The 25,199-nt window shown below is 31.4% G+C and overlaps 1 protein-coding gene across 3 annotated transcripts; it reads left to right on the top strand.

The window, feature by feature from the left end:
- Nucleotides 1-24,853, top strand: LOC143067357 (uncharacterized). 3 transcript variants are annotated; one of them, XM_076240547.1, is made up of 15 exons: nt 1-136; nt 7,519-7,662; nt 8,169-8,281; nt 8,508-8,584; nt 9,983-10,105; nt 10,976-11,060; nt 11,767-11,858; nt 12,144-12,181; nt 14,525-14,665; nt 17,460-17,531; nt 17,922-18,041; nt 18,305-18,427; nt 18,727-18,841; nt 19,175-19,308; nt 21,651-24,853. In XM_076240547.1, exons 2-15 carry the CDS (start codon nt 7,523-7,525, stop codon nt 24,754-24,756), a joined length of 4,479 nt encoding a protein of 1,492 aa, XP_076096662.1. In that variant the 5' UTR covers nt 1-136; nt 7,519-7,522; the 3' UTR covers nt 24,757-24,853. The 3 variants fall into 3 exon arrangements, with proteins under 3 accessions (XP_076096662.1, XP_076096665.1, XP_076096664.1); XM_076240550.1 differs by having other exon boundaries at nt 53-136; nt 7,494-7,662; XM_076240549.1 differs by lacking the exon at nt 1-136 and adding an exon at nt 168-186.
- The last annotated feature ends 346 nt before the right edge of the window (nt 24,854-25,199 follow it).

The following is a 25,199-nucleotide window of genomic DNA, read 5'->3' as shown; positions in this document are numbered from 1 at the left end:
GAAACTTCGGCGAGCCAATGACCCTGCTTCTCCAGTGTGGAGGTAGCATTCTCATAATTATTTTGGCAAGGGAGATTGAGAATCTGTAAAAATATTATAAGCGATACAATAATATGCAGAAATAGAAATTCGATTGGTAGGCATAACTACAGTTTTCGTAAAGAGAAGCCTTTACTTCACATTTTGGTACTCGTTTTTGTTCTTACGATAGTGTTTCATCGCCATTAACTCAGACGAAATTCACGAAGCATGGCTTTTCCGTTTTCGGACTTTTCGTGTTCATCCTTCGGAGAATGGAAGCTATTAACTGCGTCAATTTTCCCATATCTGTTTATTTTAGATTAATTTAAACAAGGGTATTAACACAATGGGCAGACTGTTTTGTCTAATTATGCATTATAGACGGCCGTGTAAGCCTTTGGTTTTGCCTTTGTGTCAATATTAGTTACAATTATACTCAAACAGGTCATAGATTATAACCCAAAGTGGTTATAAGAATATAAGTAATAGTCTATCTAAAGACATGTTGAATAAACGATCAAACACAGGACATGAAATCTTGATCGACTGATATATATAATTACATGAATTAGGAGATACAATGCAACTGTATTGTATTTTAAGCTCAGACAGCATCATTTGGTGATTTGATAGTCGCAAATTAAGTTTAATGGTGATGCCTTCCAAGCTTAAAATTCAATATTGTTATCTCTATTCTAATAAAACTGTCAGACATAAAAACACAAATTATTTGTGATACACCGTTTTTGCTGGTGCGAATATTTCATAGCATTAATTTACATGTCTTAAAAGAGCATAATATATTTGTATATGTTCATAAATACAGACAAATCAGATGCAATGTAAAGAGATAGAGAAGTACATACTCAATCATAAAACACATTTAAGCAATACAACATAGATATCAACACATTTCACACAGGTATGTAATAAACAATAAAGTAAAGACTGGTAGAAAAGCGAGCAAGCATAAGTAAAATAATACAACTTATTAGTTATAACTTAAGACAGCAAAATATTATATACAGTATCCGGTTTGAAAATGAAAAGAAATAGATTAATAAAGATAAAGCTCACTCTCCATCCAAGTCACACTTGCAGTAAACTATTATAGGTCAAAGTATAGTCTCCAACACAGAGCCTTGGCTCACACCATACAGCAAACTATAAAGAGCCCCCAAAAGTGACTAGTGTAAAAGCATTCAAACGGGGGAAAAAACAACAGTCTAATCTATATAAAAAACAAGAAACACTTATGAACCAAATCAAGCAGGTGGAAAAGATTAGTTTTATGGAATAAACATTTCACAAATGATGTTGGATATGTTCCTTAAGTCATAACTACAATCCCCTTCCCTTTCATGAATGTGACCTACAAAAATGTACCGAATTATACTATTTTCTGGATTTGTTATAATATAAGCAACACGACGGGTACCACATGTGGAGCAGGATTTGCTTACTCTTCCTGAGCACCTCAGATCACCCCTAGTTTTTGGTGGGGTTCGTGTTGCTTATTCTTTAGTTTTCTATGTTGTGTCATGTGTTCTATTGTTTGTATGTTTGTCTTTTTCATTTTTAGCCAGGCATTGTCAGTTTATTTTCCATTTATAAGTTTGACTGTCCCTCTGGTATCTTTCATCCCTCTTTTTTTAGCTCTGAAGCAGCATGATATGTCATAACTTATATTAGGCCAAATTAAGATATTATGTTAGGTTCATGTTACACAAAATCAAAGTCTAATACCTAAATCTGACTCAGTATACTGACATTTTTTCCCCCTGATTTTTGTATTTAATAAATGCATACTGTCATGTACATGATGTACCTACTCTATTCTATAGTCTTGCTGCCTCTTAATCGAAGCTTTTTTCACCATACCTGGTTGTTTTATGTAGAGGTGTATCAACTATGCATTTGTTCCTAAAATTATATGCCTTTTCTTTAATTATGTTAATGGTAATAAAATTATGTAAAAAATCCATATGGATTTATTATTTTTACTGTTCGAGTAAAACCTTATACATTGTAAAAGCTTTTGTAATTGTAAATAAATCTTAAGTATAAAAAATGATGTATGATTGTCAATGAGACAACTTTCCACAAGAGACCAAATGACACAGAAATAAACACCCAGAGGTCACCATAGCTCCTTCAGCAAAGCCCATACCTAAATGCTCTTTATTGTATTTTTCTAAAAAAGATTTAGTGCTATGTTATTGTACAATAGCTGAGGTATGAAAGAATGAAGGATGAATGGTAAGTTTAGATAGTCTAGTATGTTTAATTGTGCTGATTTTTAACAAATATATTAGATACATTGTGTATTGCAATACAGTTTAAAGACTATGGTTTCAACTAGAAGTTCTTCTCATCATCACACTAATTACTTATGCCTTTAGTTTAAAGGCTGTATTATGTGAATGTGTTGGGTTTTTTTGGCTGGAATTTTTCTAGATTTGCCTACTACTCTTTGGATTAGAACCATGATATGAAGGATTTACTAACTTTTCCTAAGGGTTTAATACCTGATTGCAGAGGAGCAGGAGGAGTGCCAGATTTATCATCAACACAGTTCTTTGTCCTATTTTTATTACACTTTGTTTTATTGTGAGATAACATTTTAATAGATCTAGTTTGAATGTACGTAGACTTATTTTACTAAGTTTAAAAAGAAGATCATGGGGTAGACAGTCAAATGCTTTCTTTATGTGTCAATAATTAAATCAATATTACTCATCTACATACATTGTACATGTGCAAGTTTGAAAAAGATGTGCAATAAATATGTTTTATGTTAAGTTAATAAAATGAATGCAATGCTTTGTTCTTGACAGGCATTTACATAAAATTTTAACATTGAACAGATTTTCCTTTATTTATTGAATTCAGAGGTAAAGGAAGTATTTAAACCATTTAGGCATTATTGTAGTTTATAGGTTTCTTGTGTTTTACCTCTGCTGGTGGACTATCAGTCCCCGAGGGTATTATCAGCTCAGTAGTTAGTACTTCAGTACTGACATGATTTAACAAACTTTACTAAAATTGTCTGTTTGTAAATTTGTAAATTATTAAGAAACTAAGGTTTCAATTCCCTCAGGCAAAGTTGGCTTTAAAGGAATTTGGCTATTTATTTTAGGTATTTTTGCCATATAGCTAGTCAACCGTTTCGGTACTTATACATCTTCTGATTTCAAATGTTTGGCTTTGAGTGTTCCTGATGAAGGTAAATCCAGAAAAGCGCTTCAGACGCAAGAATTTATTAAACGTGTTGTTTTCAATTTTTTAAAGAACATTGTGTACATGTTTGAATATAAGTAAAAAGCAAAAAAAATAATATTGAGCCATACATATGATGGCATTATCAGTTTGACTGAACACATCTTACAATTGAAGACACAACTTTTGTTTTCCTTGACACAGTAAACTCAACAGCAAGAGATTTCAATTACTTCTTAAGATATTTTATGATACCTTCTTTGTCATGATTGTATGAAATTGAAAAACTGAAGAAGTAAATTAAGAAGGTAAGTTTTTAAAGGAAGCATTCCTGTTAACAATTTTTCTTTGATATTATTGTTCAATGTTTATTAATCATTGCATTGTACATGTCAGATATGTTTTTAAATAGTGATCAGGTGATTAGAAAAATTTAATTTTAAAGAAAAAAATAATATTGAAATTCATGAAATTAGAGCATTTGCATATTTTTGCCATATGGATCACACACAACAATAAGAAAACACTTGGATGCACTTTCAAATGAAATTGATTTTCTTTGTTTAAGTATGAAAGCTTTCTAGAATAAAATTAAGACTTCATTATTATCTTGACAATATTCACAGAAAACTTTTAACTTTGTTACATACTGATTTTGTTTTATAGAGTTATTAGGTACATATAATAAAAGATTATTGAAGTGTCAAGAAAAGGGCTAGAAAGGACCGATTTAAATTCCTTCCAGATCATTTCATTTCCAAGCCTGTGTAAACCTATATCAAAGAAAACAGTGAATATGAATTTCTGAAGGAAACAGTGAAGAAAGTAAGTGACTGTGAATATTGAAGGTATCTCTGGTTCTCATATAATTTCAAAAAATGGTAACCTATAGGTAGCTCTATTAATAACATGCATTTAAGCATACTAATGCAGTTGTTGAAGTTTTATTTTGAACTGCCAAGGTAGCTCTATTGTTTTACATGCAACATGTGCATTTGTTAAAGATGTTGTTTTATTGTGAATTATCATTGAAAAGCTTCTTATTTTAGTTATAGAAAAAGATCAAGGGAATAATTATGCCCTCTCATCGAGGTATCCATAGAGGCCTTATGTTTTACAAATTTTAAAGAAAATGAAGGAAATTATTATGCCCTTTCATCAGCAAGTCCAATGTTTTACTGATTTATTGTTGTTAATCTCAGTGGTCACTTTTTGAAAACCAAATTGATTAAACCACAAAAGAACTAGAAAATTCAAAAAGCCCTTTGTTTGTGATTTAACTAAAATTTTTAAAGCTTGGTACATTGCTATCGTGTTATAGATTTAACCTAAGATTCTGCATGTTTTTACTAGCCATGTAACTGAAAAATGTTTTATAAAAAAAATATTAAATAAGTAACTTAATAATAATTGAAAACCAATTCTTCAGAGAACAATTGAAGGTCTTTCCACCTCGATAATAAGAATGAAATTTAAAAAACGATGTTAGAAAATGTCACTCCTAGTTGATGTAATTTGGTACCTCAAACTGATATAAAAAAAATAAGATTAATAGGTATATGCAGAAGTCTTAATTGTTTTATAATGAACAAGAAAGAATTTTTAGCAAAGGTCAAAATCTAGAACGTCATATTGACCTTGACCTCAAATTCAAGGTCATAGGTCAGTGATCTCAAATCAAAAGACCCCAGGTCAATCACTTGAATAGGTGTGGAGAAATACCGATTTCAAATACAAAAGGGGAGAGAACTCCTATAAGGGTTGACCAAAACACTTCGACTTAAATGGGTTGAAGTTGCGCCTTATTGTAAACAGTTATTTGGCAAACACATCATGTAACAGTTTCTTTTGAATAACGATAACAAGCAAAATTCAAAATTTAGAATATGACCTTGACCTCAATTTCAAGGTCATAGGTCAGTGAACTCAAAACGGAAGACCGGAGGTCAATCATTTGTATGGTTGTGGAGAAATACTGATTTGAAATACATAAGGGGAGAAAACTCCTAAAAGGGTTAACCAAAACACTTTGACTGAAATAGGTTGAAGTTGCGCCTTATTGTTAACAGTAATTTGGCAAACACATCATATCATTTACTGCCACAGTTTCTGTGGAATAACGATAACAAGCAAAATTCAATCGACACCTTATAATGAAGAATATCTATTTTAAATAGAAAAGGGTGTTTTCTATGTCAAAAGATTGCAAAATTTTTGAGAATGAATAGAGCTGTCCCTATTCGAATGCAGCAATCGCTAAAATTTAGAACATCACCTTGACCTTTGACCTTGACCTCAATTTTCTTCAAATGGACTAAGGACTTCATATCAAAAGACTAGGTCTCTACGACTTAAAACGTATGAATTTATCCAACAAATCGCCTATTTTAAATTTTCAAAGGGAAATAACTCCCATAAGATGTCTTCCGATCACTTAAATCAAAATAAACCAAATCATTCTCAGGAGTAGACAAACAATTTGGTGAAAACAGTTTGCTAAAATCTTTTACGGTTTTAGAGATATAGTGATAACATTAAAAAGGGGACGTGGAGAGATAACTCCTATAAGAATAAGTGTTCGGTCACACAGGGTGAGTTTTGAAACCCCCATTACTGTACAACATCATTGACCAAAAAATCCATTCGATATGTTGTAAGACAAAATCTCAGACGGCAGAAGAAAAACAAAAGGTCTTTCCACGAAAAGTGGAAAGACCTAAAAATGTTATTCTAAGTTTTATAAAAAACATGTACATTTTTATACATTCAGATTTTTTTGCTCTGCTTTATCATATTTATGATAGTGAAAATTGTGCTGAAATCTAAAAACTATAAATTATTTCTCATGTAGATTGTTCAATAAAGGCTTTAATTTCTGAAACTTTGAAATAGTAAGTCTTAAGTACAAATGTATCATAGCTATTAAAAGAAGTCTATCAGAGGCAATTACAGTTGTTTTACATGTCTTATTGTTTAACTAATATCTTTTCAGGAGTGTATATTTCTGAAGAAAGAAAAAAGATTTGTGATGCATTTATGGATTTGACAAAAATGGATGACTTGGAAAATGTGCAGATAAACTAAAGACAAAGCAGGAGAAGTTGATGAAATGTTTTAAATTGAAAAGATGTGGAAGGAATACTTCTGCGAAGATGTTTTATGGAATATTTACTACTGAGTAAATTAACAAAAATATGAAGGAATTGTCTTTGTCTTACAGCGTTCTCTTGGATGTTATTCCTGTGACTTTAGCAAAGCTATTGTTATAAGAACAACTTTATCCATATATCAGTGTATATACCCATGTCGACAAAAGTAACAGCATCTATATAGGAGGAATGTTTCACTACTATAAGAAGACTAAGTTTGTGATTTGTGATTTTCAGAGAAATAACTTGAAAGTGGGATTCACAGAACTTTGGGTTTAGCATGTTTAATAAAATTGTTGAAGCTCTTTATTTTTACATGTATAATGCCAATTTAAAAACATGTAAAGAACAATATAGATATATTCCAAAAAACTCCAAGTTATTAACATTTCATTCTTGCATTGAAAGTTTCTTTTTTCTAGGAATTATGTAAAATGATCCATTGAGAGTTCTCACTGAGATTTTTTCAGTTTTGCTAGGTGACTCATCATTTTTGTCATGGCAACTGACCAGGACTTTGTAAATGATCTTATGCCCTTATGGATCTTCAATATCTTCTGGTGAAATATCAAAGTAAGCTGACATATTATAATTTTTTTTTATTTGTTTGTAGCCAGTTAGGAAAATGATGAATCATTTAGTTCAAGACTATTGGAATCATCTTAATGGGAACCCTAGAAAATAATTTAAACCTCCAAACATTGATGTTTTTTATAAAAACTTTGATCTATAAAAGCTTCAGGTCCTTTTGAAACCTACATGTATATAGTGAAAAAATGTTCTGATCAACTTAAATACTTTAAATGATTTTAACAATTTTAAAATTCTGTAGAATAACTACAAAGTGATACAGATTTGCTATCACTGTTATTTTCTTAAAACATCTGCAAAACACATTTTTGCCAAAAGGGCTCTAAATTTAGATATATAGAATTACCTTATATAAAAGCTTTTCAATTTATATTCACAACGAAAGTTAAGTATATGAATGATGTAAGGCCCTGGTTTATAAGTTGATTTAGCAAATCACCTTTCTTTTTGTATTAGATGAGTCTTTAATCCATAAATATTGCAATTTCAAATATTAAAAATTCTCTTTACCAGTATGATTGCATTGTTTTGTCTTCAGAACGATGGATTCTTTCCTTCTCGGACATGCAGTCCAGAAAAATGGTCCGGCATTGATACGAAATTTGAAAGAAGAAAATCAGCATTTTCCAGAGAATGTGGTTCATTATATATCAAAATACAGAGAAAAACCTCCAGGATTTGAGTAAGTGTAATTATTAAGGAAAAAGATTTACTAGAATACTGTAAAATGCAATATTAAAACACTGCATCTGAAATGGCTCTTGAGAACAGGAGTTCAGTCAAAACTTCCCACCTTTCATCTACTCCTTTGCTGTATGTGCGGTAAAACTGTTGCTATTTTGTGTATGGATGAGTAATTTTGCATCTAACAAACATCAATCTTCACAATTATAAGCATTCTGTACCTTGATGAGATATTCACCCGTGTTCCAAATCTTGTAAAAACATGCAGGAATGGCTTGCAGCTGCAGATATAGGAAACACTTTTGATAATCTGACAGTATAATTAGATGAAATGACGGCATATCCACATAATCCAGGTTACCTGCAAAAATACTAGGTCCCTCACAAAAGACAATATCAAGTAAGATGTATTGAATGTTTTGAAAGTATGATTGTAATAGTTTATAACATGTATGAAAATAGGATAAAATATGATTTTAATATGAAAATAATTTTGATGTTTAGGGATCCTGAACTGAAGGAGAGGATTTGCAGGTTTATATCAAAGAAAGCAGATTATCTTTTCATTACACCTTCAGAGAAAGAGGAAAAGGAAAGAAAGACTTCAGACTATGAAGGTAAAAGTTACTTAATAGGAATAGGCTTTGTAAGAGTAAAAAAATTCTTAAGAGTTACATATATATATATATATATATATATATCTGTAGGTAATTTAAAAAAAAAGACTTGTCTAATTAACACCTCTGACTGCTGTTTAACTGTATGTTTTTGTTTCAGTGTAATGGTTAAGAATTTATATAGTTGTAAAATTTGGTATATAAACAACCTTTTATTTTTTCACAGATACATTTGCAAAGATGCCACCTTTGGAGACTTATATGGGTATCCCAGAAATGGAATGTAGGAAGAATTTCTTTAATGTAAGTTCCGAAGTTAAGGTATTTTGATACACATTTTGTTGTTATTTGGCACAAACACAATTTTTTATATATCTGCTTTCAAGAAAAAGGATTGGTTGGAATTTTTTTCATAGGGATAGTGATCGGGCTGCGGCTACAGCGGCGGCGACGTTAGCTCTCTTCTTAAAAGCTTTATATTTTAGAAGGTAGAAGACATGGATGCTTCATACTTTGTATATAGATGCCTCATGTTACGAACTTTCCATCAGTCACATGTCCAATGTCCTTGACCTCATTTTCATGGTTCAGTGACTACTTGAAAAAAAAAGTTAAGATTTTTTGTAATGTTAAATTCTCTCTTATTATAAGTAATTGGATAACTATATTTGGTATGTGCGTACATTGCAAGGTCCTCATGCCCGTCAGACAGTTTTCACTTGACCTCGACCTCATTTCATGGATCAGTGAACAAGGTTAAGTTTTGGTGGTCAAGTCCATTTCTCAGATACTATAAGCAATAGGTCTAGTATATTCGTTGTATGGAAGGACTGTAAGGTGTACATGTCCAACTGGCAGGTGTCATCTGACCTTGACCTCATTTTTATGGTTCAGTGGTTATAGTTAAGTTTTTGTGTTTTGGTCTGTTTTTCTTATACTATATGCAAATTATAGGTCTACTATATTTGGTGTATGGAATGATTGTAAGGTGTACATGTCTAGCTGACAGGTGTCATCTGACCGTGACCTCATTTTCATGGTTCAGTGGTCAAAGTTAAGTTTTTGAGTTTTGGTCTATTTTTCTAATATTTTATGCAATAGGTCAACTATTTTTAGTGTATGGAAATATTTTATGATGTATATATCTGTTACACAGGTTTTATTTGACCGTGACCTCATTTCACGGTCCATTGCTAAGTGTTAGGTGTTTGTGTTTTGGTCTGTTTTTCTTAATTTATAAGCAATAAGTCAACTATATTTGTTGTATTGAAGAATTGTTAGCTGTACATGTCGGCTTGGCATGGTTCATCTGACCTTGACCTCATATTCATGGTTCATTGATCAATGTTTTGTTTTCTTGGTTAATGTTGAGTTTATGTGACAGTTGTAATAAAGCTTTATATTTAGGTCTATCAACATATTATCAATGATTAGTAAAGAAGGCGAGACATTTCAGCGTGTGTACTCTTGTTTTCTTTAACTACAAAATCAGGGAAAATGATGTCTCTTGAAGTCTGACCCGGATTTACACACCACATCTAACCTAACAAGCATGCATGATGAATCTTTTGTAAGTTTTCTCTCTATTCTGATCAATTTGATCACATATTTACTACTACACGTAATTCCATTCACAATTTATTTGACTTTTGTTGTTAATATCTTTATTATTATTTATATTTATAACTCATGTCATTTCAGAGTGTGGAGAAACATGACATAGTTATAGGTGTGGTTTCCTCTGTAATGGACAGTGGACTGGTCATCACCTTATTGTGTCTGGACAATGGCAAATCCAGGGATATTGACCAGCTCAGAATATCTGTAAGTCAGCAATTAATATCTATATATATAAACACATTATTGCTTTAGCTCTTGCAGTTGCTGTGATAGATTTTTATATCTTTTTAATTTTATTAGAGAACTGATTTCTTTACATTAGTTTTATCTTGTGACATGTTTTAGCCTGACAACTTTGAATTCAGAAATAATTGTGTGCATTTATAAATGCGATTTCAATTTTTGCAATGCATATATTGAGAAAAAAAAATTCCGCAATACTAAAAACTTTGCAATAATTCTTTTAATTTACAGTACAGTGTTTTCCTTTTTTCACTAAGGGAAGGTGGGTGTTTTAAAAAAATCACTTGCAACCGGGTGGGTTTTTTTTAAATGTCCACAATTTATCTCTTTTCTCTCTTCTTTCATTTACAATTTTATGTCCTGTTTCTTGCTTTTGTGCCGTATTTTTGGCCCATAGAACAGTAGTATCCTTCCTCTGTGACTATAAGCCATTTGAAGTCTTGCTCATATTTGTCTTCACTTGCGTGTCTTTTCCGTTGTTTGGTTGATTTTTGTTCAATTTCCACAACTTCAACATTACTATCAATTTTATTTAACTTATTTGGTCTAGTATTTTCTTTATCATCATCGTCATCTGCCTTTCTTGTACCCCGATTGATAATGAAAACATTGAAATTTGACGATTGGACGCCATCTTTGTCAATGAAAACAAATCAGCGAGGCGCGATTAGTATTCAAATTTTAACGGTACGGAACTGAAAAAAATCCTCCTAAAATCGAAAGGTGGTTGGCTTGCAAAAGAAGGTGGTCGGCACACCTGGCTTAAATGCCGAATGGAAAACACTGCAGTATATTGATGTATAAAAGTGTATGTTTATTTCGTTATTCTAGGCTTTTTGTCCTGTAAAAGAATTACCAAAGTTATTTCCAAATCAAGATGCTATAGAAGGATTTCAAGTCAGAGATAAAGTTAGAGGTACGCTATGTATTTTGAACTTTTGTCGGATGTCCTTGCCATTCAGGAACAATCACAAATTTTATATTGACTTTGCATGTACATTACATTTCTTGTAAGCTGCATAGATACTGCAGATAAAATAGAACAAGAAAAAATAATTTTATGACTATTTTTATGATTGATAATGGAGTGAGCTATTTAGCAGGAGCTATTGCCATAGATTGACAGCTGTTGTCGGTTTATTATTTTCTTCATTAACATTGTTTGCAAAAATTAGACCATTGAGACTAAACTTAGCTATAGTTAGTGAAAAGATCAGCATTAACAAGACTTGGAAAATCCAAACATATTTTATATTTCTTAAATTATAAATATGGGGAAATTCACTATATTAAATAATATTAGGAATACATTATGAATCATATGGACATAACCCTGACAAATTTGGGAGAAATTTATGGTCCTTTAAGTTGATTACATAGACATTGCTTTCATGTTTTAAAAAAAATGCAAGTCTAAATGGAATAAAAAAAACTCCTTTAAATGAACCCTTATCTAATGAACAAATACAAACAAAAATTAGAGAAAAGATACACTTATGATCACTTTAAGGAATTCTGGTTGATGACCACCCACAGATATGGCATACCCCAAATTTTTTTTACTGTTAATTATTAGGAAAAATGTTCAAAAAATTCTGTAGATTCTTCATTTATTTTTTCAGCTGTTGTTCTGAGTGTGAATCCTGAGACAGAAAAGCTGATAGTATCAATGGCGGAAAGATCTTTACCAGAACATCATTCAGATGTTAAATTGGTATGTATTATTTTAACATTCAAGCTATCTTTTTATTAGTGATAAATCACAATAAGAATAAAGAGGACTAACTTTAGTCTCTTCAATATTTCAAGTTTTAAAATTCTGTCGAATGATCGATCCCATTAACAAAATATTGTAGTCACCTTAACCAAAATAAATCATTGAAATTAAACTCTTATTCTGCCTTATTTTATTGAAATTTAAGTGGTGTCATTTCTTACCCAAAACATGGTCTTGGTTTCAGGGAAGTTTGTTTTTACAATTTTATATTTGTTTTTGTAGGCTTTGATTAATGAAGATGAGTTTCCTGTTCAGTATAGGTAAGTTTATCTTAAATAATTGAGTTTTCAGCCTACAGTCATATTCCAAGTGTTATAAGGGAATAAATAGCTGGCTAGGATATTTGAACTGTTACAAGTGTTTTTGGGATGATATATAATGATATTGCTAACTGAGCAGAAAAACTAATGCAACTGATTTCACAAATAAATGTTACCAGATAAATACTCTATAAGTCATGAGCATTTAAGTATAATTTACCATAAAGTTTTGTAAGAATTTTGGGAAAAGAGCCCAAGGTATGAAAGTGCTGGTTGCTGTCATAAATACATATTTTATTTATAATAGCTATTTTTTTTTTTATTCTCATGAAAGTCTTCTCATACAATTATAATTAAATTACATTTTGGAAATAGTTCTTACATTTCTTGTAAAGCACAGAATTATCTACTTAGTAGGTTAGGTAGTTTACCAATAAAATGTATATAATTCTCTTCCTGCTTGTACTTAATCATCTTGTTCATTTCAAAAGCAGTAAAAATGAAATGAGAAAAAGCCTGTCTCAATTTTAAGCTGCCTACCTTTATGACTTTTAACATGTAACTTAAGTTTATTTAGCTTTGACCCTTTTAAGGCTCTGTGTGTCATTATAAATGTTAATAAAGAAAAGTGTTAAAAACTTATCAAATAAGATTATTTTTTTTTCTGGATCTATAAAAAGTTAGACAAATATCAATAACTATCATAAAGTTTCAATAATCAATATAAAAAGTAGGGTTTTTCTTTCATCTGAATCAATGACATATGAATCAATTGTTTTCTGAAATATCAAATAATTTGTCCAGATGTTTCATTGATTAACCACACAAACAATTTTAACAAAGACAACATATGCATGTCTTGTTAGACAGAAATCAATTGATAGTATAGATCTTCACAACTGTCTTTGTTAATTATAAGATAAATGAAGGAATAAGACTAGGATTGCAGAAAGAAGTTAATTTTAAAATTTGGCTTAGAAATCCTTTATTATGATGGATCAGTTCCATTACTATGAAGAATACACAGAGGAAATTAGTATTAGGCAAGTTCTATTCTAATAATTGAAAATTCATTTTATTACATTTTCTGAAAAATAAGTTAATTCTTTTCCAGTTTCAACATATTTAGCTGTGATTAGTTATCATATTTTTCCTTAAAGGAGTAAAATAGGATTTTAAAGGAAAAGACTTAAAAAAAGGACATTTCTTCCATTTGACATTTTTTTAATGGCCCTGTCAATGAGGAGGGGGTATAAAGTGTAACCCCTGTTGGTAGATACGTTTCAAAATAAGTTTCCATTCTCTAACTTTAATTTGCCTCAAAAAAATGGTATGAACTTATACACAATGCTTATTACCACAAAACACAGATCAAGTTTGAATTTAAAGTAGCATCACGTACACAGTTCTAGAAAGTTTTGTCCCATGGACAGATTCTCCATTCATTTTTAATAATTTTTGAAATATTGAAAACTGACATTGGTACCTACCTTTCAAATGATAGCCTCCATGGTAACTAAATATGGACAGATAGCAATGATGTACCAATACTTTTAGTTTTTAGAAGAAAGCTTTAAGAATTAATGTTATGTAGGTTAATTTTTGTCTTTATACTTTTTATTATACCCCCGCTTTAAAAAAGGGGGGGTATACTGTTTTACCTCTGTCTGTCAGTCCGTCCGTCCGTCCCTCCATCAGTCCGTCAGTCAGTCCGTCCCACAAAACTTTCGTCACATTTTTCTCAGGAACTACACATCCACCCTTTCTGTAATTTGGTATCAACATTTATATATGTCAGCCATACCGTGTGATGCGTTTTCAGATTCATCACTTGACAACTTCCTGTTTACCGAACACTTGTATGATTTTACACATGATAGCCAAATTGAAAATTTTCGTCACATTTTTCTCAGGAACTACAATACAAGGATTTCTGAAATTTGGTTTCAGGATTTATATAAGTCAGCTTTACCGTGTGATGCGTTTTCAGATTCATCACTCGACAACTTCCTGTTTACCGAACACTTGTATGATTTTACACATGATAGCCAAGTTGAAAATTTTCGTCACATTTTTCTCAGGAACTACAATACAAGGATTTCTGAAATTTGGTTTCAGGATTTATATAAGTCAGCTTTACTGTGTGATGCGTTTTCAGATTCATCACTCGACAACTTCCTGTTTACCGAACACTTGCATATTTTTACACTATTAATATTATCCACTTGCGGCGGGGGTATCATCAGTGAGCAGTAGCTCGCAGTTTCACTTGTTAAACTTGCTTTTCTTAGGAATAAAATGTGACAAGATTTATATAAGTATTGAAACTTTTTATATTTTCAGGAGAAAGCTTCATATAAGAGGCCTAACATTTGATGAGCTGCTACATTCTATTCTGGGGTTTAATAATAGTGGCAACATTGGTATTATGTTGGAAACACTTGACCAGGAAGAAACATGTTCATTAATGAGAGGACTAAATAGGTCTGTATATATATTTGTGTGTTTACTTCATAATCTGAAGCACTGAATTTATAAACTGTTATTCTAGTTATATGATTTATAATATTGAAGGGTCATCAATGTGGACACTCAGAAATTTCTGAAGTTTTGGATAGATAAATACCTTTTTTCAAATTGATGCACTTGATATGTGTTCCTTGGAGTTTTTCATATTCCCTCTGAATCCCAAATGGGTGTAAGAAGGTAGTGAAGGTTTTCATGAAAAAAAGACATTCATGTCTAATAATTAATGTTTTTAGATTTAGTTTAATTCTTAGATATCCATTATTGTTTCTATGGACTGATTTTTACCAGGATCATGACCTTTGACAATTTAGTTGTCTGTTTTCATTATGATGTCATATTTGGAAAGGAATTTCTCATTTGATAATTGATTAATATATATTTTCTCAGCAGATTTGCAGATATAACAGCAATATAAGAATTAATCAATTTTATGTATAATGACATGTTTGTTGATGCAGGGCTCTGTATTTTAAAGATGTACCAATCAGTTTCTCAGCTGGAAGGAACAATTTGAAGCCTTTTGACCAAAAAAAGTGTTGGGAAAGCAATACTTATGTACTTGAAAGTGGAGTGCAACATACTTAGTCTTCAACAATGACAATTCTATCAAGCTACAAATTAAGTTACTGAATTTTGATTAATAATGGTAAGGGACATGTTCAAATTTTTCAGGAAGAAAAACTGCATGAGTTCTCCCTATTTAAGACACATATCAGGAAAATGACAGAAAATATACATGAAACTGCCAAATTTATGATCAATCAGTTTAAGTAATGCTTTTTGTGTAAAATCCTATGAATGCTTACAGTTTTATGAATTAACAATATGTACATAAGACTGATCTATCGGTGTAGACCAAAAACAAGGTTGACATTGAAATATGTATAAAAGAAGTTTGTATATATCATTGAAATAGCACAATTTTACAATGATACTATAAGACCTGGTGTAGATCACTACATATGAATTTAACTCTGTAATGTCAAGAATGCCTTTAAAAACACATCTAAATGAAAAATGATATATTATACAATTTCAATGAATACTCACAGTTAGGGTAAGCAAGTTCTGGATACTTATCTAAATGTTTTCATCTGGGTTTTTATTTGGTTCCTAATAAAGATGATCCAGATTTTCATGGAAATCTCACCAATGAAATTCCAAAAAAAAAAGATATTTGAATACCGTCTTTTGGTATGTATAGTGCGCATTTGTGTATAGTGCACACCCCTTTTGTGGTCCAAGAAACAAGAGAAAAAAAAGTTTATTGGTCATATAATACTCCTAGACATTTTTGGAAAAGTTACAGCTCCAAAATCGGCAAACAGGAAGTTTATCGGTAAACAGGAATTTTTTAAATGGACACCAATGTCGGAGAATTCCGTACGTAATACGTAATAAATATGAAATTGAAAGTATTCTAACAAATGAATAAGAATTTTATTAGATTGAGATAAATATTTTAATCCAAATTAAATAAATGGTTTGAGTATCAAGGACAAGATTAAATGTCCAAATTATTGTTCTGATTCAAACAATAAAATAATTACGAATCAGTCTAATAATTATAATTAATGTCATTAGTGCTGTAATAAATTGTTAAAATCTCCTTGTTTTTATTTTTTGTTTGTTGATTCTAGCTGTTAATCCGGATTATCACACCTCAATCAACAGGTCTAATCTATGTCAAAACAAATCAGTGACAGGTTGACCTTGTTCCTAATTAAATTCGTTCAGGTTACAATTATGGGATTATCATGTTTTCAATCATAATTTCTTGAATGGTTTTAAACAGTTGTTTAAAAGTTGAAAAGTTACAAAGTAAAAACGTACTTTTCCTAATAAATTTATCATAGAGTAAATCATCACTTTACAATATTAAGTCACATGACTGACCCACATGACTTGCGATCACCTGATCAATACATTAGAAAAAATGGCGGTTTATCTTTTCAAAACGAGTGTGGTTTATTCAATTTTCATACACTTTTCTTCAACTCTCTATGATGAACACATACAAAAATAGTAAGTTATGACAACAAGGAACTTAGAGGCTAATTTAATCGACAGCAAAAGCTTTATTGTGTCTTTATTAAGACTTGGCAAATTTCCGGATTGCAAAACAGATGGACAAATTTACACAATAAACGTAACAACAAAGATATAAAATGTATTTTATTTGAATAAAACATGACAAATCAAGAACAATACGATACATATTACAATTATAACATGTAAAACATAAAAACAATCGAGGTTTTAGCAAAAATATTCCGTACTCTTCACTTCACCTGGAAATTTCTTTGTCAGAATTTGGACCTGAAAAAAAGACTAAGAAATTGTTTGTAGTCATGCATAACACGCACCCCTCTTACAAGAAACATGACCTAGGGTATAAATGTGCGCTTTATACATACCAAAAAACGGTATTAACATCTAGATATAATAAAAATATGCATATCTATCATGTCTATCTTGATGGTAATGTGAAACATAAGAATTGCTCAAACAATTTATTTTCAAGAATGAGGGACCAAATTAAATGTATTGCTAAGAACTACAATCTTTTTCAATAACTATAGTTAAATATCCTTGTGTTATAGTGATGATTGTAATGTTTAGGATTTACTGATATATGAAACATTTGCTGGGATTCAAGGATTAATCATGTAAATCATGGTATACTTATTTTTTCACTGGATTCAATTTTGATAAGCAAATTTATTTCAAATCATTGTCAATTTTGTAGAATAAATATCCCAGAAAAAGATATGGCAGAAAACTTGAGAAAATACCAGTCTCAAAAGATGGCTCATACAAGGTAGGAATGGCCAATCATCTAGTTACAGTACAATATATATGTGGTTTTCATTTATAATTAATCTTATGTTATCCTATTAAAGTTGCTACTTATGTAAAATAAGCAATACGCAAAAAGAGAAATATGCATAAGAAGACAGGAGACTATTTTATTTACATTAGCATGTTGTATGAAATGTATAAATTATGTAGAAAAACCAGGACATGATTATAATATGAAGTATACAGCAAAATCAGTATCAAAATAAGATTAAGAGAAAGGCAATTTATCGAACAGCCCCTTATAAAAAGAGACTAAAAGCTTAAAAGAAAAACAATTGTAAACCAGCAAGAAGACAATCTTGTTATATTAAGATTGAAAAATATATTTTAACATTTATTTTATTTACAGTGTTGCACAAGGAATTACTTACTTTAAAGCTGGGAAACAGCCTGAAGCTGTACAGTGTTTTAATAAAGCATTAGATATTGACAAGAAAAATGTTGAAGCATTGGTTGCCAGAGGAGCATTGTAAGTTAGCATGTAGTTAAAACTTATAAATTTCATTTGAATTCAACATATTAAATGTAGAGTAATAGTGAAATTATGTAGATAACTTACAAGAATTTGGAACTTTCAGAAATTAGAAATCATTCATAATTTCAATATGTAGCATTTGTAAACATTTGAAGCTAGAGTTTTCGGAACAGACATTTTTTAAGGAGAAAGTATATGATAGCTACAAAGCACCCCCCAAAAAATGCAAACACTATTTTTATTTTTGTTTCTTTCAGATATGCAAATAATGAAAGTTTTACCAGAGCCATTGATGACTTTGAAGCTGCCTTGAAGATTAATTCTGTACATGCAAATGCAAGAAAATATTTACATGATACTCTATTAGCCTATGGAAAATCGTAAGTTGTAATTAAGGTTTTATCCATGCTAATCCATATTACTTTAAACATGCTTTTGGTTTCTTAATAAAAAATTGGTTCTGATAACAGTGGCAATAAAGACATACATGCACATAATTAGAAATGTTAAAAAGTGGTTAGCTTTTTAAAGTGAATACTTTTGCAGTCTTTTTTTTTCTGTCAATGGTATTACATGTATAAAAATACATGTAAAAGAGGAAAGATTTTTAAGATCAAGATTCACCTCCTCATGAATTCACTACTGAATTTAGAATAACATTTTTTCTTTTTTATTTCAGAAATGAGGACATAGAGAAGTATCAAGAGGCAGAGGAACTATATACTAAAGCCATGTCTTTGGATCAAGCATCTGTTGATGCAAGAGAAGCACTCAGATTTCTACATTACAGGAGGGTATGTTACTGTTTGTGATGATAGAATCCATTGTAAATTTAGAAATATTCATTGCATTTATTTTTGTGATTTTGTCATTTAAGACCAAAATGCGATTATTATCCCCCATCGTTCTTATCAAAAAATTAATGATGTGAGTTTAAGTAATTGCGATAAAAACCCTGTCACATTTTTTGCAATAATTTCTGAATTTACAGTATTCAATTTTTTTTAAACATAGAAATATTGATAATTTCTGCAAGTTTTGAGAAAGTTAAACAACTTAATAAACAACTTACCAAATTAAAAGTGTTAGATAGTTTTTCATTGCACAATTTACAAATTTATTTTCAGAGTCAAAGAAAACAAAAAGAAACCAGAAGAAAGTCTAGCCCAAAAGATGAAAGAAGGAACAAGTCTCCAGAAGGCTTTGAACGAACAACCAAGACATTGAAGAAGTTGATTAAAGGAGAAGATAAAAGGAAAAGGTGAACATTTTCACTGATGAGTATAAGAATTGTGTAGTTTGGAAAAGACCAGCACTGTAAGAAATTTTTTAAACAAAAGGAGAGAAGATAAAAAAGGTGATCATTGAAATTAAGCTTTCACTTGTTTTGTTTACTTGCAAATCACTAACACACACTCGCTGTATTGCTGTCTTTTTATCACAAGGCATCTTATATTGACAGTTTTAAACCAAATAAAACTACAAAAATATTTAGAAAATACTGATTTAACTCAAAAAAACAAATCACAAATTGTGCTGATAAGAAATGGATAAAATCTGGGAAACTGACAAGTGCAATGACTTTTTCTTATCAGTAAATTTGGAAGAATATCTTTATGTACACACAATCCAAATGCTATTTTGATATCAATTTTTAGCATTAAAATTTTCTGTTGTTTTGTTGACTTTGTTTTATATCTTATACATTATCTTAGAATTTATGTTTTAGAATTTTTTTTTAGAATTGTATATACTTATATGGATTCATTATTAAACCAATTTTCTTGTTTTCAAAACCAACATTTCGCAATTAAATAAAAAATTGTGATCCAAATGTATCAGCATTACATTGTACGAAATGAAATTACCACTTAGAATAGAAGGTTAAACCTGTGCGAAAAAAACTTGAACTATTTGTCATATTTTAAATGCTTCCTGTTCCTTTGTCAAACTCAAATAATTCCATGTTCCAAGATGATTTGTTTGGTTTTAAAGTTCTATCTATAATGAATTTTGTTTCAAATTTGAATAATTCAGACATTGTTTTCATTTACCAAAAGTAGTCTTACTGATAATAAATGATTTTTGTCGAGCCTTCGACTTTAGTCGAAAAAACGAGACTAAGCGATCCTACATTCCGTCGTAGTCGTCGTCGTCGGCGGCGTCCACAAATATTCACTCTGTGGTTAAAGTTTTTTAAATTTTAATAACTTTCTTCAACTATACTGGATTTCTACCAAACTTGGACAGAAGCTTGTTTAGGATCATAAGATAGTATCCAGAAGTAAATTTTGTAAAAATAAAATTCCATTTTTTCTGTATTTTATATATAAATGGACTTAGTTTTTCTGGGGGGAAACATTACATTCACAGTGTGGTTAAAGTTTTTAAAATTTGAATAACTTTCTTAAACTATACTGGATTTCTACCAAACTTGGACAGAAGCTTGTTTATGATCATAAGATAGTATCCAGAAGTAAAGTTTGCAAAAATAAAATTCCTTTTTTCTGTATTTTACTTATAAATGGACTTAGTTTTTCTGCGGGGAAACATTACATTCACTATGTGGTTAAAGTTTTTAAATTTTAATAACTTTCTCAAACTATCCTGGGTTTGCACCAAACTTGGACAGAAGCTTGTTTATGATCATAAGATAGTATCCAGAAGTAAATTTTGTAAAAAAATAAATCCATTTTTTCCGTATTTTACTTTTAAATGGACTTAGATTTTCTGCCAGGAAACAACACATTCATGAATGCACTCTGTGGTTAAATTTAAAAAAAAATTGATAACTTAATTTCTTATACTATTTTAAATTTGTACCAAACTTGGACAGAAGCTTGTTTATGATCAAAAGCTAGTATCTAGAAGGAAATTTTGTTAATATTTTGTACCTGTGTATCTGTATTTTACTTATAAATGGACTTAGTTTTTCTTCCAGTTAACATTACATACAGTCTGCAGTTAAAGTTTTTAAAACATTTATTAGATTCATAAACTATCCTGGATTTTTACCAAACTTGGACAGAAGCTTCTTACAATCAAAAGATAGTATCAAGAGGAATATTTTTATTGATTTTTTTCCTCATTTTTGTTAAGCCTGCGATTTACAGCAAAAGTAGGCGAGACACTGGGTTCCGCGGAACCCTTACAAATTTTTATAATGATGAAATTTTGTTTAAACCCAATGTGACCTGCTGATTATCTGTTAGATTGTCACCATTGGTCGTTCTTCAATTAGCATGAAGAAATCAATAATGCCTTTTAAAAGTAGGATATTTTTCTTGGATGAAAATAACAAAAAAAACAAGATGTTCCTCAACACAGAAGACACCTGATGATCAATCCAGACAAGCTACATGTTATGATGAATATTTGTTGTATATCATTTTAAAGTATATCAGTTGGAGATTTCAAAAGAAAAAAAAACTCATGTAGTAGTTTTATGTATATTAAGTGTCTTTTTTCTAAAATTGTAATAAAATGTTTTAAAAATAAGATTTATTGTTATTAGATATACAACCTTTTAATACTATATATGTACGAAAATGAAAAAAGTAGTTCACTGAAAGTTATTTTTGAAATATTCATTTATATTTTCAGGAAAAAAAGGAGAATATCTAGAGATAGTTCTTCATCATCAACCTCATCATCAACCTCTTCATCAAATTCTTCAGAAAGCAGAAGTAGCGGAGAAAGGAAGAGGAAAGGTCATTCCAGAGAAAGAGACAGGACTCACAGAAACAGTAGTCCACCTGAGGGGGGTGTGAACAGAGAACCAGTGCATGAACCAGAGGTTCAGCCACACCATGAGTATGGTATTGACCTACAGTCCTCATTTTTGTCAGGAGGGGGCCAATCTTTTTCTGACATGTTCAGATCTTCATCCCAGGAGAGTGATGTGGGACCAGCACAACCAATTCCTAATTCAATGCTGTATGGCACAAATCATCATATGTATGGTCATCCTCCACCTAACTGGATTGGTAACCCTGGAGCAGAACAAGTTCAGATGTATAGGTATAGCAACCAGTTCACAAGTCAAGAGCAAATGCACCCAGGAGTTCCACAAACATATTTTCAAAATCAACCAATGACAGAGGAGGGTTATAGTGGTCACCAAGGGAACAGCAATAGGAGCCCAAGTAGAAGATCTGGAAGAAGTAGAAGTGACAGAAGAAGTAGATCTCGAAGCTTCGAAGGTAGTAGACGTAGATCATCCAGAAGTCCAAGTTATGAGAAAAATCAGCATTGGAGAAAAGATGACATGAGTCCAAGAAGGTCCAGATCTAGAAGCTTGAAATATGAGAGAGGAAGAAGTCCATTGCCCAAATATAGAGAAAGTACAGTTAACATGGAGAGAAGTCCTGATAACAGAAGAAATAACTCAAGGGGTGAAAGAAATATGTCAAACGTTCAAAGGAGAAGTCCTGATAACAGAAGTAATGTCTCCAGTGGCAAAAGAAATATGTCAAATGTTCAAGGTAGAAGTCCTAATAACAGAAGTAATGTCTTCAGGGGAGAAAGAAATATGTCAAATGTTCAAGGGAGAAGTCCTAATAACAGAAGAAATGTCTCCAGGGAAGAAAGAAATATGTCAAACCTTCATAAGAGGAGTCCTGATAACAGAAGAAATAACTCCAGGGATGAAAGAAATATGTCGAATATTCATGGTAATAGTCCTGATAACAGAAGGAGAAATGATTCAAGAGATGAAAGAAATATTCAGTATTATCAGGATCAAAGTTACCAAGGAGGAAATAATGCAATGGATGGAAGGAATGGTCGGTATGAAAGTGATAAAAGTCCTGGGTACAGAAGAAGAAACAGTTCTCATGAAAGGCCATCAGAATATCAGGAGGGAAGACACGATATGAACCAAAGGCAAACATTGTGGAGTGGAAGTCCTAGCAACTTTGAAGGTTCAAAGAGAAATATCACTGATGATAGTGGCAAAAGTCCAACAGATATCAGGAATGTAGGAAGAGACAGAAGTCCATCAGAATCAGGAGATTTTGAAAGAAGGAGTCCTGCAGAAACTTCAACCAGATTAAAGACATGGAGTCCAAGAGACATTCAACAATATAGAAAAGAACAGCCAAAGGATGAAAATTTTGAAAGAGAAATATCGTCAAGAAGATCATTTGAAAGGGAGCCAAGAGATAGGGCAGAAAGCAATGAATTTAAGAAGGAAGAGCAGTCAACAGTTCTTCAGAATCTACCAGAAGATGCATCAAAGAATGAAAATAGAAGTAAAATGAAACCAGGAAAGAAGAAGAAAGGGGGCACTGATGAAAAAATAAAATCCAAAAAGAAAAGAAAAGAAATTGGTGACACTAAAAAGAAGGTGAAGAAAAAGTTAGCAAGCAATCAAGGTAAAACCTCAGGAGAAATTATAGTAAAAGGAGACTCTGAATTGGACTATAGTGGCTCTTCGGCTGTAGGAGATATTCGTAGAGTTGTTCCCAAGGAGTCATCTAATGATCAGCCATACAGTAACCTTTTAATCAGAAAAGATGGTGGAGAAATAAAGAATCGCCCAAAGAAAAGAAAAGAACATGAGTTTGTCAATCAGCTTGTGAAATCAAAGTGGGATGATAGTCCCGGTGAAATGAGGAATTCACCATCAGTGAAACAATCTAGAGAAGATTTATACCAAGCATCTAATTATTCTAAACAAGATTATCATGCAAAAGAAAGAACTAGAAGAAGTAATTCAAGGGAGTTTGAAGGAATTCGAATTCACATTACAAATGACCAATTTGGAAAACAGACTGAAAAGAAAGAAGATGTTGGTGTTGTAGAAATGTTCCATATTAATGAACAACCAGTGATTGACAGTAGTAAAAGTACAAAGTCAGATTCAGATAGTAAGGCTTCAAAACCGAAAGGTGCAAGTAACATTAAATTACCTAAAACTAATAGTGAAAAGAAAGAAATAAAAAAAGAAGATCCTAAACCTATCGCATCAGGTGATAATAAAAGGTCTTACAGAAAGAGAAGTCTTTCTCCATCTCAAAAATCTAAGTCTAGATCCTTATCAAGACCAAAATCACGACACAGAACAAGATCTAGAACAAGGTCAAGATCAAGGAAACGATCAAGACATAGATCAAGACCCACACACAGGTCTAGGTCAAGACCTCCACGAAGGTCTAGGTCAAGACCCTCACGAAGGTCTAGATCAAGATCAAGAAAGCGGAATTCAAGATCTCCAAGAAGATCTTACAAGAGGTCTCCTCCCATGAGAAAACCTGGTAGAGGATTTGCAAAAACACGCCCTGTAATAATGGGTAGGAATAAATTTACAGACTCAAAATCACCCTCTATTTCACCAGGAAGAAAAGTGGCAGGTTTGAGATCTGGCTCTAAATCTCCGATGAGACAGAAATCATACAGTTCATATAGAGGTCGTGGTAGAGGAGGTAGTTATAGAGGTAGAGGGAGCTGGAAGTCATCAGGAAACAGACCTCACAGGTCTAGATCAAGATCTCGTTCAAAATCGCGCGGTCGTAGGTCACGTGAAAGAAGATCGAGGTCTCATAATAGAGGAGGTCATTTAAAAGATCGTGACCAAAAAAGCTCCAATCCCAAAGATGATGACAAACAAAAAAACAAAGGTAAATTTGATAGTGAAAAATTCGGTGAACTCGAAGACTTTTTGGATAAATTAAAAGAAAACAAAAAGAAACAATCCGAAACAAAGTGAGTGTGAACAATGGATATGATGGAATTTTATAAATCAATTGTTGTGGTTGTAAATTGTATATATTAGAATAATACTGTATAAACTACAAAACTTATAATAGTGCTATTAGAATGGAAGCAATATAATCTGTTTCAAGACTTAATATAAGGAGATGAGATATAATGCCAATTAGACAACTATCCACCATAGTACAAATGATGAAAATAGCAATTTTAGACCCCAGTACGACCTTCAATCCTCCCCACAATCTTGGACTAGTAATGTAAAAGCTCAACAAAGGAACATACTTATCAAAGTGCAATAGCACTATGAAAAGCCTTAGGTGGATCACTTAGAAATATGAATGGGTGAAAGATAAGTGTCCTTTTATAACAAGTACAAGATAAGTTCACAATTCCCAAAATAATTTCATACTGAATAACATCAGTAAAACAAACATTTAT

The sequence above is a fragment of the Mytilus galloprovincialis genome, chromosome 3 (genome assembly GCF_965363235.1).
Source record: "Mytilus galloprovincialis chromosome 3, xbMytGall1.hap1.1, whole genome shotgun sequence".
Classification (NCBI taxonomy): domain Eukaryota; kingdom Metazoa; phylum Mollusca; class Bivalvia; order Mytilida; family Mytilidae; genus Mytilus; species Mytilus galloprovincialis.
The sequence above is the reverse complement of the archived record's forward strand: the minus strand, read 5'-3'. Positions and strand labels throughout refer to the sequence as shown.

What these genes read in the sequence shown, in the direction of transcription:
- LOC143067357 (XM_076240547.1), top strand. Translation starts at nt 7,523, where the DNA reads ATGGATTCTTTCCTTCTCGGACATGCAGTCCAGAAAAATGGTCCGGCA. An exon ending in TTGACCAGCTCAGAATATCT is followed by an intron (nt 10,106 to 10,975) that starts GTAAGTCAGCAA and finishes TCGTTATTCTAG; the next exon opens with GCTTTTTGTCCTGTAAAAGA. An exon ending in CAAAAGATGGCTCATACAAG is followed by an intron (nt 17,532 to 17,921) that starts GTAGGAATGGCC and finishes TTTTATTTACAG; the next exon opens with TGTTGCACAAGGAATTACTT.